Raw genomic sequence first — 22674 nt, forward strand, 5'->3', positions numbered from 1 at the left:
GTTTGAAATATTGCTGATGCATAAACAGTAATTTTAATCTGAGTTATCTATGATCTGAGTGAATGCTAAGTCAATAGTGTTGTTATTCAAATAATAAGTGTTTGTGGACGCTTGAGAATCAGATTTGCATTATTCTTTTGGCCCAGGACATTACATCCAACATGGCAGCAGGTTGTGTACTGGATTTTTTGAGTCAGCTTGACTTTTACCCAGTAGTGAGTCTTTCCTTTCAAACATGGCAGTGAGTGCCGAGTCATATCCAATTTTGTTTGTTTATGAGATGAGTGAGGCAAGGAGGAGCAGGAAATGAATCAAATTTAAGAAGTAAACCCTTTTAATAGATGTGAGTAGTATAGCTCTTTTCTGAGTACAAGCTATAAACAGAAAAGCCAAGCTCACAGGTGATCTACTCCCAATTTTAAGAATAATCAATCTTAAAATAAAAGTAAAATCACATGATTTACTTCCAAATAACAATGTCGTCACAATATATCTTACCATTTTTATAAGCAAGGAAACCCTCTCCATAAGTAACCTATCTTTGCTTCATACTAACGCATTCTTCTCAAACAGCATTCCTTGCTTTATTCTACCAAAAAAGAAAAACAATCTATAGCAAATTTATATATAGCCTTCCATGGCTTTATTTTCTTTATTCTATCTTCCTATAATAAACCTATACTTTCCTAAATCTATCTTCCCTAAAACAGCCCAACACTTTATTCTTATCCTATTTTTGTAGGATAGCTTTATTCTTATCATATTTCTAGGCCAACTTGGGGCTCATTACACATGTTGACCATGTTTTAACTGAAAATTTGCTTCTAATAAAAAATAATCGAGTATCATACTGGCAACATTGACTTTGACTAAGAAATGCATTGTTGAGTACTTAGTGAACCAATCCAATTAGGGAGATCAATGAAGTAAACAATTAGTAGATGATTTTAAGCCAGCTAGTCTCAGGTTGGGTGATCGATGATGCCCACATTTAGTTGATGATTTTGAGCCAACCAGTCTTGGGTAGAGTAGTAGATGATACGCATTATTAGCAGTTGACTTTTATTCAACTATCTTCAATTAGGGAGACTTAAGAAGCCTATGGTTGTCGATGACATCAACGCAGCCAATCTTGGTTAGGGTAGGAGGTCATACACATGATTAGCAAATGAATTTTTATTTAACTATCCCCGGCCAAAGTGAAGACTATGGTTGTGGATGACTTTGAGACGATCACTTCCAAGTGAGATAGTTGAAGAGTTAACTGTCCTTATCAGGGACAGTAAACTAACGCAATTAATTGAGATGAAATTAAATGAATTAATGGACAATAGTTTATGAAGATATTTCAATCAAAGGAGTTGGTTGGATTTCTAAATTGATAATGCCACATGGCAATAAACAAACACCTATCCTAAGGGCAGTTTGGCAATGGGATCCATTCACTCTAGACCACTTGTAATTTGATTACTTGAGTGTGTTATAGGCATAGTTGGCACTCAGCCAATACTTCTCTATTAGGATTTGAGAAGCTATCAAGTACAAAAAAAGAGGTTTGAGGAAGTACTCTGCATCATGGATAGGTTGGTGGAGTTGATTGTTCCTCCTTTGATGAACAATCTCCCAAATGGGATCAAATTTGAGGCTATTCCCCTTGTAATAATTGCACAGTTACAAGACTAGAAGGGGTAGGCTCTTTTCTTCAAAGCTAGCTACCCTAGGAAGAACCACTCAGACACCAAGTAATAAAATTCGGAGTCTTTATATCACATGCATCTTACAAGTTACAAATCTCATATTTACAACTATTGAATTTGATCAAATATGGTTTGACTTTTCCTTCTAACTCTTCAATATTTTATTTTGTAGATTCTTGGTGGATAGATAGGGGTGCAAATGCCCCAAATCTCTAGCTATTCACTTTTTGTGCCAACCTTGTAGTACATCCATCTATGAGCAGGATTGAAGATCTTTTTTTAGGCCATCCACATGAAGAAGAGGAACAAATTAGCTCAACAACACCTCAATGACCTTTTCTTTGTGCAATACAACCTTCAACTTCACGCAAGAAGGGTAGAGGACAAATTAGAGGATCTTTGATTTGGATTCATGAGATTGATCATTCTAGTGATTGGACAGGGCGGGATGAGCAGCCTACATTTTTTACTAAAGATGAAACTTGATTTTAAGAAGCAAGCATTGGAGGATGTTGATGTAGCAGAAGATATAGGATTGGATGAGATTGATGAGGCTGAGGAGGGGCCATTGTCATCTACTAGCAAGATGGAGGTTGAGCCAAAGCAACAAGCATAGCCTTCTATGCCAAGCGACAACAAATTCCAAGGATTAGAATCTCAACCTCTCCCCAAGTTTTCAATAGATTGCAGAAGAGGAAGATGTGAAGTGTTGTACTTTGTAATACGTAATTTATGAATTATGATGATGATTTTCAAATGAAATCATCATAAATTCATAATAGTTGTGTGTTGGTGATTCAATGGTGGCAAAGATGATGCCTTGGTGATTGGATGGTGACAAAGATGGACAGTGCCACTTGAGTGACAGTTTGGTGGTGCAAGGGCTGCTAGGCGACAAAGCTATAGCATGGCAGAGGAGTGACACTGGTGAATCCAATGTTGAACACACCACGACTAAGAGGAGGGAGTGAATTAGTCCAAACCTCAAAAGTGCTTAATTTCTAATCTTCAAACTTTAAACCACAACCATATAATCACAACAGTAATAAATCATGAAAGCATAAAGCACAACAAACACATGAACGCCAGATTTACATGAAAACCCAAGTAGGGAAAAACCACAATGAGAATCAGACTCGCAAGAAGAATATAATTTATTACAATGTTGCCTTTGAAACACACTTCTCCTAAGAGGACTTGCAAAACTAAGACGCACAACCTTAGGGCAAGATACAAATGACTTACAGAGCTGAAACACACTATATTAGGGCAAAATACAAAAAGCTACCAAGAGACTCACTGTCTTCCAGAGAAAAAGGAATAGATGAATTAAAAGTAACAAGATCTCCTGATCATGAAATTATCCTTGAACCACTATGTCAAGCGACCAAGATCATGGCAAACATATCTGACTTCAAACTCTATCTCAAAACTCTGTCATATAGAAGATATTATCATCAAAGCTATAATGTCCCCACTTTGAAATTGAATTTAATAATAAAATTAAAATATTAAAAATTAAATTAAAATATAAAAGAATATAATTAAACATAATTAAAATTTAATTAAGCTAATGAATGGTCAAAAGACACAAAATAAAGAGTTGTGACTCCCTCAAACATGAGATACAAAAGGGAGAAGAGAACCTCATTTGAAAGGGGATAATTTGGGAATCAGAAGTGCAGATCTGATTGTGAAAGGTTGTGTCCCTTTCAAAGGGCAGAAATAATGAAGAGTTGCACTTTTTCAAAAGGGTGCTAACGGTGAAAGGGTGTGTCTCTTGCCAAAGGGCATACATGATGAAGAGGTGTGACCCCTCCCTCACATTGAGAGGTATAAAGGAAAGGAATCAAAGGCATTCAGTAACATCACCATCGATCAAGGAGAAGACAGCAATTTGATAATGATATCAACTGGAGTATAGATCGATCCTAATAAGAACAGCTATTACAGTAGACTGATTTATTGGCAGTCATTAGATTATATCAACAATATTGGTAGCAGCAGATTGATATTTTGTATCCTACCGATGGAATTATTTTTATTTATGATAATGCACAATCGAATACTGTCAAGAATAGAAGGCCAGTACATGGCATGTACTAATAAGCTATTCCAATTATTCCTACAGATCTATATCTGTATATATAGACTGATATAATATCAATAAGATTTATAATAATAAGAAATACAGATTTATGTGACAACTATACCTAATTTCTTTAAAACATATATCCATTCATAATACATGAAAGATTACTATATTAATGGCCTATTCTTAGTTCATCATCTAATGGCTATGAGAGGATAGGTTGGTGTGTGTAGGGAAAGGCGAGTAAATGCAATCACAAGTGATGGTTAGCCCAAAACGGGTAGGGACGTAGTCCTAGGCCTTAAGGGAGCCTCCTTGTAGGTGGTGTTAGCACCCTACGACAGTAAATCCACATCCCTCATTAGGGTTAGGGAAGAAGTTAAGATGGGTGTAAATATAACAAATACTGAATGCATTATGAATAATAATTCATTCATTAATTTAGTAATATGAATTAAAACATAGTAATGCATAGTCATGTATGTCAACCTTTGGGAAACAAGCAGCCTCCTGATAGGAGACATTACAAAAGCTCTTCACAACTGACTTCCGCACAACCTCAATATTAAATCTACTCACAAACCACCAATATTTGTTGCTTGTCAATTCACACTCCTTCCATGCCATCACTCATACATTTACACTCCTTCATATACAAGATTAATCATTAAAACCCTAAACTAGGTCGGCCACAAACAGAATGAACAATATTACACAAATTTGGCCACCATGACCAATAACAACAATTGCGGTCCACTTCAAGTGATAAAGAGGACCCCGAAACATCATAACACATTCCTTCCAAACAATTGCAATGAACCCACACACGCTAATACATCTTCCGAAGTCGACATCAAATGAAATGTGTAAATAAACATTAAAACACATTAACTAGTCGACCCAAAAACAAATCTCCAATGCAAAGTTCACAATGCGGATCTACACATGCCAAGGTGAGACCCAAAACACTAACCAGAATCATCCTTCAAAGCAAACCTGGACCAAAAGAATATGATCTAATTACGAAACAACACCACAATCAACAGGAAACCAAACCAGCTAACAACACAAAACTCAGAGCATCATAACTCCACTTGCCAATCAAATCATCATTTGAAAACTAAATTTGAACACTGCACAAACCACATGAACATGTCATCCAAACTATAGCACTTGAATCCACATATCCGAAAGCCACCAAGCATTCTCCGAACTTGTTCTAACAGACAACCTTACTATCAAAAACATCAACAACCAACTATGTCATCCAAGCAATAGAGGACATGCAAATGTAATTGTGCAATATACACAATGCTGAAATTAAATAGCTAGTTTGAATTATTTGATGGCAAATATATATATTGTAATAACTTAAGTGATTACAATACTTGTAACTTGTAATAAAAAGGGCAGGCCCTATTTGGGCAATTGATTTAACTTGTAAATTGTATATGGGTTCTAACCCATATGTAACTTGTAAATTCAAAATTATATCTTGGCACCAGAATATGCAAGGCCGACCAAGGTTTATTGTTGACATGAATTCATATATAAGTAAGATGACTTGAGGATCACAAATCATCAATCACAAGCAAATATATATCTCTCTACCTTATGTGATCTGCTTCCAGTTGCAATCATCATCATCAGCAAAAGGATATTCATCAAGTGTGAGCGAACTTCAGCGAATTGGTTTCTTGTTGAAGCGAATCTGATCTAGGAGTGCAAATCTGTCCTAGGGCATCCAAACCTCATATACTCTATCGAATTTCTGTTCTTGTGGCTGGGCGAATTAGTATGGAATATGAGTTGTGAATCTACCTTATATCTGGGCGAACTATTAATCATTCTGAGCTCCATTCCAGACCCGAATCTGATCACCATTGTGGAGCAGACTTGTGCCAATTATGGGCAACTATGTTGGGCGATATTGAGTTGTCTAACTCACTAATTTAGAGCAGCGATCATCCTCTTATGTGGTGTCAAAACCCTACTTGTGGGATCAGCGAATTAGGGCCTGCACATCAGTGATTTAGATTGGGCAAAGCTCTGCCCTAGATTGATGACTTAATCAGACAAGTGATCTGATCTTCATTGTACTTGTAATTTGCTCATGATTAAAGGATTTTGATCTGGACTTGATGTTGGGTTTTTCCTCCAAGAGGGAGGTTTTCCCAGGGTATTCTTGGTGTCTTGTCTCTTTTGTGTGATTGCTTTGTGTTATTTCTAAGTTATTCTAAATCTGATCACTAAAATCAACATGGTATCAAAGCTTGGTTCGTAAATAGTTGTGATCAAATTTATCAATTTTCAGTCTAACCTATTGTTCAAAGTTCAGTTTTCATGGCTTCTTATCTTAGGACTGAAGATAGGTTGGAAGGTTCTGTCAACTACACTTCTTGGAAGGTCAGAATAATGATGGCCTTGAATGACCTTGCTGAATATGTCAGTGAGGATGTTGTTGAACCTAGTGGCGAAGAAGAAAAGGAAGCTTGGAAGAAGGACTACCAAGCACGAAGGATAATAATAGACTCTGTCAAAGATCATATTGTGACAAGCATCTCCAAAATGAAGACTGCAAAAGAAATGTTTAGCACTTCGGAAAAGATGTATGAGATCAACAACACCAGTCATATACTATCATTAAGGCAACAGCTTAATCACATCAAATTAGAGAAGGAAGAACTTGTAGCTGCTTACTTCATGAGGATCTCTGAGCTAAAGGATCAGCTCTCTATTGTTGGGAAGACTGTTGAAGATAGTGACCTAACTATGATGGCTCTAAATGGTCTTCCTCCATCATGGGAACCTTTTGTTCAAGGAATCAGTGCAAGAGCTGAGCTTCCTCAATTTGATCGATTTTGGGGAGATTGCATTCAAGAAGAATCACGCTTGACTGCTAAAGGAAAAATCAGAAGCCCTCATGACAATGTTCATCATGTCCTCTCAGCTAAGGAGGAAGGTGGCCATTGGAAGAAGAATAACTTCAAAAGAAATAGAGATTTCAGACCCTCTGCTCTTGATTCAAGGAAGAAGCCAAGGGACTTGTCTCACATCTGATGTTTCCGATGTAACAAGTATGGTCACTTTGCAAAGGACTGTCAATCCCAGCTCGAGCAAGGAGAAGCAAACCTAAATGAAGTCTCAGAACAACAGAATAATGAAGATTTCCTCTTTGTCTCAGCCTTGTCAAGCAATGTTCAATCAGATAGTAACACGTGGTTGATTGACAGTGGTGCATCTAGACACATCACAGGCTATCGGGAACATCTCTTAGATTTGTTGGAGAAGGAGTCCAACCTTCATGTGACTATTAGTGACGATGCTCGTTATGCAGTAAAAGGTTTTGGCTCTACTTCGTTAAAATTAGATTATGGTATTTCCCTTCATCTCAGTAATGTTTTGTTTGTACCTGGAATAAAAAGGAATCTAATCTCTATATCTGCTCTAGAAGATAAAGGTTATCAAGTTGTATTTTCTGAAGGAAGAGTTCTTGCATGGCCTAAGGAGTCCAACCTCAAATTAGCTTGTGCCATTGGGATTAGATATGAAAGCCTATACAAGCTTTCAACTCTCACTTTCAATTAAGGATATAGTTGATAGATTTTTAAACTATGCTATGGGTCCATTTCGTAAGTAAGAGTAAATCAACAAGTTTTATGAATTTATCACTTAGATAGGGATTAAAAGGGAGTTACATATTCCCCATAATCCTTAGTGAATGCATTATATTTAGTAAAGCTTAAACATATTGTTGTTTTCTAACCATTGATGTTGAAATCTGATTTACATCTAGCGTTGGATTTGAGGGGGTATGGCTAAACATTTGAATTCAAATCAGTTCTGAATTTATAATTGTTATATGATTATTACAAGGATATTCTTGATCATAATTCTATGTTTTATAATAAAACTAACATGTGTTCCTTGTTTCTTTAGAATATACTTTGGCTAAGAGGGAGTTTTCAGCTCCTATGATACATTGTGTATATCTTCCACCCTCTGCGGAGTGCAAGGTGGGACCACCCTCTGTGGAGTGCAAGGTGGTAGTTTCTTTGAGGTATAATACCTCTCCCACCCTCTGCAGAGTGCAAGGTGGATCCATCCTCTGCGGGTGTGCATGATGGATATCATGGAAGGAATCCATGACCGTATTCTTTGAATCCATCCTCTGCGGATGTGTATGATGGATATCTATGGTTGTATCTCAGATCTATCCTCTGTGGATGTGCATGATGGATATCATGAAAGAAGTCCATGATGTGTTATTACAATATATGGTTACTCGCTATAATCCTCCCTAGCTAAGAGGGAGTGTTGAAATTAAATAGCTAGTTCGAATTGTTTGATGGCAATATATATTGTAATAACTTAAGTGATTACAATACGTGTAACTTGTAATAAAAAGGGCGGGCCCTATTTGGGCAATTGATTTAACTTGTAAATTCTATATGGGTCCTGACCCATACGTAACTTGTAAATTCAAAATTATATCTTGGCGCCAGAATATGCAAGGCCGACCAAGGTTTATTGTTGACATGAATTCATATATAAGTAAGATGATTTGAGGATCATAAATCATCAATCACAAGCAAATATATATCTCTCTACCTTATGTGATCTGCTTCCAGCTGCAATCATCATCATCAGCAAAAGGATATTCATCAAGTGTGAGCGAACTTCAGCGAATTGGTTTCTTGTTGAAGCGAATCTGATCTAGGAATGCAAATCTGTCCTAGGGCATCCAAACCTCATATACTCTACCGAATTTCTGTTCTTGTGGCTGGGCGAATTAGTATGGAATCTGAGCTGTGAATCTACCTTATATCTGGGCGAACTATTGATCATTCTGAGCTCCATTCCAGACCCGAATCTGATCACCATTGTGGAGCAGACTTGTGCCAATTATGGGCAACTATGCTGGGCAATATTGAGTTGTCTAACTCACTAATTTAGAGCAGTGATCATCCTCTTCTATGGTGCCGAAACCCTACTTGTGGGATCAGCGAATTAGGGCCTGCACATCAGTGATTTAGATTGGGCAAAGCTCTGCCCTAGGTTGATGACTTAATCAGATATGTGATTTGATCTTCATTGTACTTGTAATTTGCTCATGATTAAAGGATTTTGATCTGGACTTGATGCTGGGTTTTTCTTCCAAGAGGGAGGTTTTCCCAGGGTATTCTTGGTGTCTTGTCTCTTTTGTGTGATTGCTTTGTGTTATTTCTAAGTTATTCTAAATCTAATCACTAAAATAAACACACAAAACATAGACATTGTATTCAAAATCATAACACATAATCTTTACATACCGAAGGAATGCAAGGCATTCTTCCATTGAGACAAAACTCTTTTCGGCATAAATACTATTTCTTGCATATTGAAACTTCTACTATATCATCCTTTTGGAAACACTTCAACATCTCCACAATATCAGAACACATAAATACTCTTTCCTGCATATTGAAACTTCCACTAGACCATTCTTTCAACACCTTCACCAAACAACTCAACAATACCAGAACACTCACATAGTCACATCAATGATAACACGGGACAGGTTGACATCAATGACAACACAGGACAGGTTCACATCAATGACAAAAAAGCACAACTACTCAAGTTTCCACTAGCCAAGTGATGACTAGACAAAAGAGTAACAAAGCATTGAAGGGCCCATTGAAATCTAAAATACATGCCATTGAATTTCAAATGGCTGCCAATAGAGTGTGTTGCCGGTAGGCCAAAGCTACTAGCACCCAAACAAACAAAAAATTGCTTTTTGCTTTTTGATGAAAAAAACACAAACACAATAAAATCCCAAAATAGCAGCAAAAAAACTCTTTTTTTTTTTGTTTTTCTTTTTTTAAAATAAAAAATTCTTAATACAAATGCACAGAAGAAAATAAAAGATCTATCAACTGCCAAGGCAAGTCATATGACCTTACGTTGCATGTCAAGGGCTTTAAAAAATGCTTTTGTTGTAACTTCTCGAGTTTTTGAGAATTGATTGTCAATCGATGAGTTTTCAACCACTCCATATACAATGATGATGTTTGTTTTGTTCCAAGCTGCTTTGAAGATTTGCAACCTACAAAATCTTCAATCAAACCCTTCAGATAAAATTTTGGTTACTTGACTTCATGGTGTCCGATTTGGATGAAACAAAAATCTAACCTAACTCGCTTGACTTTTATGAATGCAATAGAATAGTCAACTTCTTTCTCAAAGGTCTCCTACAATAGGTGATGTGGAATCACTCAAATTTGCATAATTAGAAAACTTGGTAACTAAAAACTAAAACAATGTCCCAAGTTGAATTAAAGTGTAACTAAATTGTCATGCTATGATACCATGTCAGATATTGTAAATATATGCAACATAAATTTTCCTAACAACACTAATCCAATACACAAACAAGATTGGAATAATAGCATAACATTCCAATATTTGTGTACAAAATATGTAAAACAAAAGAACGTGACTACAATAAATAAAATTTGGAAATGTAACAAGTGTTCCAAAGAAAAATAGTAGACCAAAGGACTAATTCAATAATTTGGAGTATCTTGATGAGGAAAATGGGACATTTAACAACCATTGGGTAAGGAGATGAATGAGATAAAATTAAAATTAATCTCATCAATCAATGGAGCTAACAAGAGTTGACATGCGTTCTTATTTCCTAATTTACCCAACTGAAGATTTTAATTACCCTAAATTCAAATCTACAGAAGACAGGACAGAATTACAGATATTAAAAATAGGTAAAATGCCACGTTGAGGTGGCATGCGGTTGGATGAGGCCAAGTGCAAATGCCAGGTGCATTTGACAGAAACGGTGCCATAGGCCATGCTATTAAGCCATTATTCTGTTTGGTGAATTCACCTAATCGGAAAAAACAATAATATATACTCTCCTAAGGAATTGTCATATAATAATAATAACAGTGGCGGTCCCAAGAGCATGATGGGTTCAAATCCCCAGTGGTAAGGTAGCTGGTAACTCTATCAGAAAGACACACAGCAAGTTTGTAGCATGATAGTTACGAGGCACATTTCAGTGCGAAACAAATTTTGAAGCCTGAAGAACATGGTTTATGTTACAAGGTACATTTTCCTGTGGCCCCTATTTACAATCTTTAGAATATGACTCAAGCGTAAAATACACCTCGTTAGAGGTAACTTATAACCTCGCCCGAAAGAGAGAGGAAACGAAGCTCCGGCTAATAAATAATTAGGGCTATTTGGAGAAAAAAGTAAAGTGCACTTACCTGATTGTTGGCTCTCCTGAAAGCGCAAGGCAGCTGCGTGAATCGCTTCTTGTAAAGCCAAATTTTGCAAGCGGATATTGTCACAACTGACATTGCATCTCACTGCGAGTTTGTATCTCAGCTTAGGTGGATTTACATGAATACCACTTTGCCCGGGAAAATTCCATGGACATGTATTGGCGATAAAGATTACAGCGCCTATAGCCATGATGGTTATGAGAAAGCACCTCTATGTGGCAACCTTCTGGTACTCTTTCTTGCGCTATCCATACCTCTCCTATAAAAAAAATAATAAATAATTAAAAGTAAAAAAATCCCTTTCTAACACTTAAAAGAATTCAAAAGAATCTCCTTCCTATAAATTTATTAGGTATTTTTTTTTTTTTCAAATTTTGATACTTAAAAATTGTTTGTGATTTTAAACAAATGTCATGACGAGTATCTTTATGGTACCCTTTAGTATAATAATAATAATAGTAATAGTAATGATATTATATATTTATATTATTTATATATTATGTACTAGTATAGCTATCTTTAGAAAAATATAAGTAAAGTGTTAGGAATCGGAAGGCAACTGAGGGGGGGCGGGGGGGGGGGGGGGATGAATCAGTTGTATATGAATTTCAACTCAACTATAACTTAATTAAACTTGATACTTAATATCGGTAAACCAAATTTATTAACGGTTAACAGATTAACAGTTAATATCAATACTGATGAAGCCTAAAGCATGAAACAAAAAGAGAAACAACATCCACAACACATAACATAGAGATTTTGACGTGGAAACCCTGTAAGGGGAAAAACCACGGTGGGAAACCTTACTCACAATCAGATGATACTACTGCAGATAGTATGTGTATACAAATGGGGTCTGCACATGCAGAAAGGCCAACCGCCTAGAGCACACTGCTCAAATGGGAGTCGCAATGACTACAGTAGGATGGTTAAATCCTAGAATAATGTACTGCTCAAAATAGCATCTCCAATGTTGGATTCCGTACTGGTTAAGCTCTGATAAACACCTTCAAACCTTCCTTGAACCTTCTCTATGGTTTGCTCATATGATCTTCAATATTCGCGCATACCATGTTACAATACCATAACCTTACATACCATATCCCATATCTCATCAATTGAGATCTTACATATATACAAAACTTAAGACCAAATGTGTAGGTTGGCTCCCTTAGAATATTACAATTGAATCAATTACAAATAAGTCAAGATGTGATGCATCATGTCGGCTCAATACATCTACAACAATATCCAATCAATAAATCATCTCCATAATGTGTCGTGCTGATCTGGAATAGATAACGCATACCGGTCCATAACCTAGACCAATTTGTCGATAACAACAAATATGTCAAGTCGATTAGACCAATAACTAGAACACCAAAACCAAGTATCCAAACCATGTCTTCGACATAATCAAGTGATCTACAGATGATAACAAGTCATCATCAATGTTGGTGAACCATATAACCTGTCGGTGAACAATATACCGGTGACTATGCATAAGTCACTGAACTTGCCGGTGAACACAATGTGTCGGTTCAACATAACCATAGATCTCCAAAAGGATAAGTGTTGACATCAATGATAAAACTAATGCAACACATCCATAATACCAACATAAAGTACGTCAAAAGATATCATATTTGTTTATTATTCCACTTAAAAAATAATTATACTAGAACTTGCACCAGAAGGGGTGCAAGGATCACGTCAATAGAAAAATATTTGTAAGTTAATATGTTAGAAAGTAAAATTCAATTTGTACATATAAGATAATAAAACATTGTTTTAGACATAAAAGTTTACAGATCAGTAGATAAATAAAATATTAAATTTTACATTGTGATGGAATTTCCCTTGACAGATCTGAATGCATAAATCTTTCTTGTAGAAAATTTGAAAACCTTAGTTCAAGAGCTTTTCAAATGTTGCATAGGAAAACAACAAGGCTTGACATAACATGCAACATAGAGAATGCACTTCATTCACAAAATAATAACATATAAAGGCTTCAGGTAAATATACTAAAATCTTTTTAGTGGCACAAAAATCTCAAAGCTTCAAGAAGATGGGTGGTCCTCTCTTTGCAAAGTCGATATATGAAAACAATATCCAATATTTTTTTACTTAACAAAGTCATGTTCTCTAATTAGTGGGTGCCTCTTGGGGTTTGTGATTTTTTGGTGTGTTGTTCTATTCTTTTTTTGTCTAGCTTTAGGTTTTTTGGTTGTTTATGGTCCTTAATGTTGGGTGTTCTCATAGCTCATGAGGCCCTCTTTTTTGTCGATTGGCTACTATGTAAGGGTTTGAGCCCTTTCCTAATTTTCTTAATCAGAACAAAGGCATGTTCTCTAATTAAAAAGAAACTTGGCTCTTAATACTAATTCAATTTAATTGATAAATACACTAAATCCAACCAATCTAGTTCAAGAGAGACAAAAATTAAAAGACCATAATACCCTGATTCATCTATACTCAAAGAATCAACTACATCCCATACAATATTTAGCTTCATCTAATACCCATAAAATGTGGGTCTATAATTGCTTAGCATGGTCAAAACAATTCTCACTATCGTTGCTTGGTTTGTAGCAAGATGCAATCAAATTTTCTTCACAATGCATCACAGTTCACAAACCACATGATGCAATATAAATATTTTCAACATTCGATTCACGGGACAATAGGAATATTACATAATTGCAAAGGTATACTAATTGCTCAATATTTGTTACCATTTCCATATGAATTATTTGTGTAGAAAAACAAAAATAGTTAATAATTGTTGTTTGTTTGTAGAGAACAACTATAAGTGATTCTTTGGGAAGATAGTGAGTGCCAAAGATGAATCTTGTGTATTGTGGGAACTTAGAGTATGGGGCTTCACATTCAAAGACAAAGAATTTATTTTTTAGATATGAAATAGTTGATAGGGTAGGTATCAAGTTAGGTAAACATTTTTCCTCTTTAATGTCTATCGAATTTGTAATGATATAAAGTCATTCAACAAATCACCAAGGATAATTAGGTTACACATAATTCTATTATTTTGGTTGGAGATAATTGTAGCTAACATGCTTAGACTTCTAATGCAATGCCATGACAAATTCTAAAGGTGTCCAAGCATAATTGAGTTTGAATTTAGAGAGGTGTAGTTAAAGAATTCTAGAAGAAAGGATGAGCGTGGTGGGGACAGGGTTAAGGCTATTGCTAGAAATGTGAATCATGTTAGTGAAGGGCATATTGGTGTTATATCTTAACATAGAAGGAATTGGAAATGGTAAAATACATAATTTAAGAATAATAGTATCAAGTGAGTTTCACTGAGTAATTTTTACTATTGCAACTGCACACCATGTAACCTTAATGTTTATTTTAAAAAATCTAGCATATAAGGATAAAATAAGAAAGCAAAGAAAAAGCAATGTTTGAGCACCCTAATCCCTATACTGTAAACACTTATGAATCAGACATAGCAACAAATGCTATAATATTTGGCACTGTAACTTGTCATACATCCTCAAATTATAACCAACATGAAACTCTAGCACAAAGGAAATGACCTTGTTGCCATGTGCATACTTTTGATGACTATAAAAGAATCCGTTTTCATTTCCATTTTTAGACCCATGATTCCTCAAGAGCTATTGGTTAGAATGCACAAAGAAATGAACCCAATTGAAAAGGAAACGAAACTTAACATAGAATACAAATACCTAGTACACTAAATAAACATATGTATATTTAAGTGTAGCCTAGCTGAAACACATAAATATCTTCATTTTTTTTAAGAAAGTCCCTCTAGAATTTCTAACCATCACATTAACAATCTAAAGTTGTCATTTTACTTATTACATTTTCCATTTCCCTAAATTTTAAAAGAGATTTCAAACCTAATAATCAATGTATTTAGAGATATAATTTTGACTTTTATAATCCTCTTGTTGATTAAAATGCCCATTTTTTCTAGTGTCTTTGAAACTTCCAATATTAATTATTTATGTTTTGAAAACTCGAATGATTTACTCTTTATGTCCTATGTTAGAGTAGGAATTTGTTTCACATAGATAAATGCCCTATAGTATGGTTCCATGTGGCTGCTACTAATGAGTTTACTTGCAAAAAGCCTACTAAAGCAAGAGCTTGTTCCCATGTGTGTTGTCAATTGATGCTTCCATGATTTGCATGCATCTCTATCATGGAGGATGCTAGCGAAGGTTGTGAAATTTGGCTTTACATATGTTAGCATCATTCTATTCTTATTGACTCTACCAAAATAGAGAAAATATTAACTTGTAGTCCTTTAGAGATGTTGCAAGCAATTACACCCACTTCTAGTAACAGTCATATCCATCATCAAGATGAAAGAGTGCATAAGGAGAAGGAATTCAAATCCTTGTTGACTTAAGTATTAACTCAAAGTTATATGTTTTAGCCTATGTAGTTTGTGCAAACAAAAGGATTGTTTTTTTGGGAGGGAGGAGAGCTAGAGAGCATGTAGGGAAGACAGTGTTCTTTGCTTCATGCAAGTACTTTGCCATGTGAGTTCAAATTTAGTGTAATGTTGTGGCATTAGGAGTACGAATAAGTAATCTATTGTTGTAGTACATGTAGACACCTAAAAGTTACACAACAAATTAAGTGAATTTTATTCATTTAATTATTCTTAATTCTTCCAATGAATTAAATTAAGATTTAATTAATATCCCTATTCTTCTAATTAACCTAATAATCAAATTAAAGATTTGATTAAACCTCTTTCTTCTAAAAAATAATTAAACTAAGGTTTGATTAAATACCCCAAGCCATCCAATTAAATAAATCTTGTTTATTTAATTAAAATCATCTTCCCATTTAATTAAATTTACATTTAATTAAATCCCCCCACTTGCAAAATCCTACAAATGCAAGTTGCAACCAACAATTAAAATAAATCTTTTATTTACCAAAAATTGCCTATTTCCCTCACCCACTTGCATTTTCCTACATCTCCCACTTGCCTCCTAAGCCCCTTCTAGATTCTTCTAATCCCTTCCAATTTAGCCTAATTCATCTTCTAATTATTGTCACATTCCTAAGCAAAGAGAAGTCACTTCTCAAAGCCTCGAAGACTTTGAAATGCATTGAAGACTTTATCTCTTCAACAAGTTAACCCTCAAAGTCTTCCAAACCATTTAAGGCTCTTCCATAACCATTGATGGTTAACTCAACCTTCTTGCATGGTTAGAGACTTTCTCTCTAACCTAACCCTCAACTAACCCAAGGGTCTCATCAAGCACTCATGGCTTTGACCCTAGTTATCCTATTAACCCTTGCATAAGAGTTTATCCCTTGGGTAAAGGCTTTATCCATTGGTTATCCATTAATCTAACCTTAACCTTACCTCCTAAGGTAACCTTCATGTCTTCTCAGGTATTTAATGCTCCTTGCATCTCCTCTCAAGCCCTCTCAAGGTGACATTTGTCAACTTGGTATTGGATTGAATCCCTCACATGGATTGATAACTTTCAATCCTAGCCATTGTTAAGATTATTCAATTTTAACCATCCATTGCCTTGTTTTTCCTATAAATAGAGCCCATTCCTTCTTCAAAAATAATCAAGTCTTTTGTGCATCAAACTTATAGTCATTTTCCAGTTTAAGGAGCTCTCTTTGTCATCTTCAAGCATCAAGCATTCATATCATAGTATTTTAGTTTCATTTAGCTTAGATGCATATCTTTTCTTAGCTTTAACTCATATAGCATCATCTTAGCTTTCAATTTAGAACTCACCTAAATCTTAATCATCTATTTTTGCATTTCATCTTCATCATCTCGTCTTATCATTCACTAAGATCTTGGTTGCATTCCATTTAGATCTTAGAATCATTTAAATATCGTTCTTTAGGTTGTCATCTTAAAGAATCAAGTGCTCTTCCAAGCTGAGAGCCACCTTCAATCTTGAAGATCCTTGGAGATAGAGGAACATGGAACGATTTTAAAGAGTTTTGATTCATTTAACTTTATTTTGTTTGGATTTTTAACCTCTAATGCAATGTTTCATGTGTGTGTTTGAATTGTTTTCTTCTCTTGCAGGATGATACCACATTCCAGGCAAACAGTACCATATGTAATGGCCTTTTGTTCTACCAAGGAATTTCTAATTCTAAATGTTTTTTTAATTTTATTTTATTATATCATTTTGTGGCTTTTGGCTAGAGAGTAACTACAGTTCATTGCAAAGGAGAGCGGAAAATTGTTGTCATGCATACTACAATGAGGTGTTAGATTTGAGTAGAGATTTCTAGTATTTTGAAGTTTCCATAAATTGTTCAATTAAAAAATTAAAGATTATAATATGAATTCAATAAAAAGATAATACAACAAATCATAACTATAAATAAAAAAGGGTGTATGCAAGGGAAAATAAGCATGAAAAAACTCATTTGACGATCAAATTAGTAGAAAGTACCTGTTATTGGACATAATCAGCAATTAAGCACTTTCGTCTTTTTCCAGTGCTGAGTTTTCTGAAAACGGGCTTCATTTGTTTTATCATGAGGCAAAGGATTCCAAGTAGTGAGAGCATCGGTTGATCAATGTTTTTCTTGGTAGCTGGCAAAGCTGTTATGGAAGGAAGCAGAATGTAGCCCCCATTACAACTACAACACCAATACAAGCTACTACCCATCGGATACATTTAATAATTATGTTTAAGGATCCGACCTCATGATTAATTGCACTTTTATTACCAAAACTCAGTTGCTTTTGCTTGTTGATCGGTGCATGGTTTATCGTTAGTCAACATTAGCCAATTAGAGAAAGTAAAGTACTAATAGAAGCTAATACCCACACACATGATGACAAGAAGCATATGTTTTTGCTTTGAGATAATTTGTGTGGACTTATAAGGAACCATCTTTGATAATTGGCATGGAAGTTGGATTATTCAACTTGATTTTCACCCCCATTTTTGGAGCATCAAATCCCATGAAAGTTGGCAGATGCTAAAAATAAAATTTTAAAATTTTAAAATAAAATAAAACATAATAAAAATAATGCAAGAACACGTAGGACCATAGACAATCAACACCAACCAAAAACATTTTTGAATTTGATTTGATTTGGTGGTCTCTGACATCTCTATAATCTCTAGAACATTTATGACTCAATTTCTAGATGATTAAGTTGCAACCAACTTGGTATATATGTTTACAAAATGAGAAAGTGTGTTGACAATGCTCATGAACTATTTGATAAACACCTCAAAGAAATGAAGTTCGATGGGCAATAATGCATGAAAGGCTTTAGAAATTTCCAACAAATGCACTTGACACGTGAAATCCAAAAGCTTCAGGTTCGATTTATAGCCAGGAATTGAAGATGGCATCAAATCACTTCAATATTGATGGTCAAAACAAAATGTATTTTATTTGCGCATCATGGTTTTGTAGTGTAAACAAGTAAAATTATTTTTTAAACGAAGTGGATGCATGGTAAGGTGGGGTTTTCAGCTAGAAGGGAGAGAGGACTCAGCGTAGGGAGGTGAAGACCCACAAACAAGCATTTGAAAATAGAGAAAAATAGATTAAAATAATAAAATGTAAGCAAGATAAGCATCGACCAAAAGGAAGTTAAAAGATGCATCAAAGGTGAAACAAAACCTAGAGAAGATATTGTGCATGGCAACTAAGACAAACTAATTAAATGTTGTGTGGAGTTAATATTGTTTACAAAGAGAGGAAAGATTGCTTATGGCTTCCTAGTAGAGGTATAAGTGTGTGAAGGGCTATGCAGGTTAGCATGCAAGAGAGTTTTGGGGCCAGAGAAGAGTAGGCCGATATTGAAATATGATTGTATATTTGTTTGCAAAAATTAGTGGATATGTAAATTTATTTTGGTGCAATCTAATCGTTCATTAGTAGCAAAGAATTTCTACAGTATTGATTTTGTGTTTGAGTTTTGAAATTCAGAGTAGGAGGGAGTTGTTCTTCTACATCAACAATGCTCCGGTCATGTATAGATTCTCCAAAAAAACACTAAAACCATGGCAAATGACTTATCCAAGTTTTTGCACATTTTTTTTCATGTTGTCAACGATGCTAATCAGAAAAAAGGAACTCTACTCCTGCTACAATGTTGATAATGTTGCAAGACCTTTCCAGGGTGTTCAGTTTCAGGCAGATCCTCATCTTTCTCTGATTCCTTCTCAATTCTTTTCGAGTTGTATGATAGACGTTTTACTTCCAACAGAAAAAAGAACAAAGCCCTCTAATTGGAAGAAATCTCCTCAATATCAAGTTGTTATCTCTGGTTCATGTTCTCTGCAAAAATTTGGGGGTAGATACAAGACAATATCTTTTAAGATCCACTGCTCTTCAAACCTGGTTGATTGGTTGTATAAGAAAATATTTGCTTCCTCTCTCTTTAGGAAGCTCACTTCTTCTTTTCTGAGTTTAACTTCCATGGGAACCTCAAATTCTCAATTCCAGGAAATCTCTATATCATAGAATACAAAGGATAACCTGATTCATAGCTTGATGTTTAATTGTCAACCTTTCCATGTGGTTGATCGCAATCTTCCCACTGTTGGATCCTCATCGAATACCCCAAATATCGAATTAATAGAACATGATATCCTTATCTCTGTTGCATCGAACTTGATTGATGAAATTGCTCTCGAGGAATTTCTGGAAATTTAGGATGTCTCTTTTGTTGATTCTATGCCTCTCGCTCTTAATACTTCACCACCCATTTTTTCACCCCTATTAGAATCTAGTCATGTTGAACACCTTGTGGCTAAAGATAATTCATATTATCCCTTTCAACCTCCCACACAACTTGACTTCAATTTTTCTCAACATCTCTCTTGCTCAAACAGTCTCTTCATCTCCTTTGTTATCTAAAACACCTAAAAAAAGAGGTTGGAAGCCCAAGATTCTTAAAATCCAAGAAGAGATCACAATAGGTATCCAGTCTACAATTGTAGACAAGTTTTCACCCCACTCAAGACTGAGAAGAACATGTTGTTCTTCTCAGATGCAATGAGAATCATATCTTGGAATGTCAGAGGTTTGAATGCCTTTGACAAGAGGGGATGAATCAAGCAGCAGCTGGATTCCTCCCAAGCAAAAATCATTTTATTACAAGAAACAAAGCTTTCTGATGAAGCCTCTCAAAAGATTTTTAAAAAATGAACTTATGGGATTTCATACATATTCCTGTAGGAGGGGCTTCCAGTGGTATTCTGACCTTGTGAAATTCCAGGACAATCAAAGAAAAAACTTTGAACCAAGGGACCAATTGGCATCTTATTCTTATTGAAAATTTTGATTTATCCTTTGTTCTCTTTAATATTTCTGGTCCAACAGCTCCTCATGAGAAACATGCTCTTTGGAATACTTTATCTTGTTAGATCCATCAACAGGGAGTTCAGAAAATCATCTTAGGAGGTGATTTTAATGCCATTTTGTCTCGGGATGAGAAACGGGGAGGCAACCCTACTGTATCTAAGGTGATTGAAGACTTTAGATCTTTTGTGTTTGATAACGCCCTTTCTGACATTTCACCTTCTAATGGTCAATTTACATGGACAAACCGGAGAATTTCCCTTTAAATTGCAAGCAGATTGGACATGTTTTTCACTTCATATGAATGGATCCTTCAGAAATATAATTTCAGCTCTAATATTCTATCGTTCTCTGGATCTGACCATTTTCCTATCTCATTATGCTTGGATAAACATGAAGCTTCTCATCATATACCTTCTTTTAAATGTGAAAGAATGTGGTTTCGACACCCACACTTTCATGCTCTGCTTTGTCAATGGTGGGTAAGTGCGCCCTTCTGTAGGGGAACAAAATGTTTCAACTCTATATGAAAATGCAGTTTGTAAAAGCAAATATCAAAGTCTGGAATAGGGAAGCATTCAAAAATATCTTTGGAGAAATCAAATGTAGAGAAGGAATTAAAGGACGTCAATGAACTTATCTTTTCTAATGGGATTAATCCTGAAACCTTCTCAAATCAGAAGCATTTACAAAGTTACTGGGAAGAATTGTGCTCTAGAGAGGAGGAGAATTGGAGACAAAAATCAAGGGAGCTATGGTTAAAAGATGGGGACAAAAATACTAAGTTCTTTCAGGCATCTGCAAAGATTAAGCAAGATGCATCTACTATCTTTTCTATAAATGCCTCTTCTTCGGGGGTAAAATTAACTAATGAATAAGAAATTAGGGAAGAGGGTGAACTCTTCTTTAAAAATCTTCTTGCTCCCTCTCATCCTTTTGTTCCTGAGGAGTCCAGTGTCGACGTATTTCTAGATTCCATCCCTTGTCTGATTTCACAACGTGATAATGATTATCTGATGCAACCTTTCTCTCTTGCTGAATTACAAGAGGTGGTAGTTTTGATCACTCCTGACAAGTCTCGAGGTCCTGACGGTTTCACCATGCTATTCTTTGAAAAGTGTTGGGACGTTTTAAGCTTTGATCTTTTAATGGCTTTGGAGGAGTCAAGACAAAAAGCTTTTATTCTCAAGAACTTCAATTTAACCCATCTTGCTCTTATCCCCAAATCCAACAACCCTCAATCTTATGCAGGCTTTAGGCCTATCTCCTTGTGTAATATAGTGTACAAGATCTTCACAAAAGCTATTTATCTCTGGTTAAAATCCTTGATACCTAAAGTAATATCTCCTCAACAAGGAGGTTTTGTTCCTGGTAGGGAAACATCAGAAGGTGCGCTTGTGGCCCATGAGGTTTTGCACTCAATTAACTCTTCATAGTCCCCTACTTTCATAGCTAAATTAGACATGTTGAAAGCATATGATAAAGTATGTTGGTCTGTTCTTTTGAGAGTGCCTAAAAAGTTTGGCTTTTCAGATAAGTGGTGCAAATGGATCAAAAATTGTCTCTCTAGGGCACATTTTTTAGTTATTATTAACGGTAATCCTTCTGGTTTTTTTCGAGCCACTCAAGGAGTTCGACAAGGTGACCCACTATTACCTTTTCTCTTCATTATCATGGCAGAAGCTTTTAGCAAATTGGTCAATAAGCAGTTGATTCTGGGTCTTTGGAAGGGGGTATGCATCCCTAATACCTCAATTTATATCACTCACACTTTATTTGCAAATGATACACTTTTATTTGGTTGTTCCAATATTCAAGAAGTAAGGCATATTAATAAAATGTTGGACATATGTATTTCCGGATTTGGGCAGAATATCAGTGCTCAGAAATCTAAATTATTCATATTTAATACTTCTGAAATGGTGTCTAACAGCATTATCTAGACATTGGGCTTTCCAGTGGATTCTCTTCCATCTTCCTACTTGGGTATCCCTTTCTTTATGGGAGCAGGGAAACCTTCTTTTTGGAATTTTGTGATTGACAAATTAAAAAGAAGAATTTATGTGTGGAAAGCTAGATGGTTATCTCTGTCATGTAGAATCCTTCTTGTCAAAACTATTTTGGCTACAATCCCAAACTACTACATTTCAGTCCTTCAAGCCTCGAAATCTATTGTTTCCCATATCGAGAAAATTATTCAGAATTTTATTTGGAAAGGTAATCTTTTAGAAGATAAAAAGATCCCGCTTGTGTCTCT

At 35.3% G+C, this 22674-nt stretch overlaps 1 protein-coding gene across 2 annotated transcripts in view; it reads right to left on the reverse strand.

The window, feature by feature from the left end:
- LOC131030753 (O-methyltransferase 1, chloroplastic) overlaps nucleotides 1-11359 on the reverse strand; it is a 74335-nt gene extending 62976 nt beyond the window's left edge. For both annotated transcript variants that reach the window (XM_059216550.1, XM_059216549.1), the window contains exon 1: nucleotides 11064-11359. In XM_059216550.1, the coding sequence (XP_059072533.1) occupies nucleotides 11064-11271 (208 nt within the window). In that variant the 5' untranslated portion in view covers nucleotides 11272-11359. The remainder of the gene's footprint in view (nucleotides 1-11063) is intronic.
- Between the last annotated feature and the right edge of the window lie 11315 nt (nucleotides 11360-22674).

Source organism: Cryptomeria japonica, chromosome 2 (assembly GCF_030272615.1).
Source record: "Cryptomeria japonica chromosome 2, Sugi_1.0, whole genome shotgun sequence".
Classification (NCBI taxonomy): domain Eukaryota; kingdom Viridiplantae; phylum Streptophyta; class Pinopsida; order Cupressales; family Cupressaceae; genus Cryptomeria; species Cryptomeria japonica.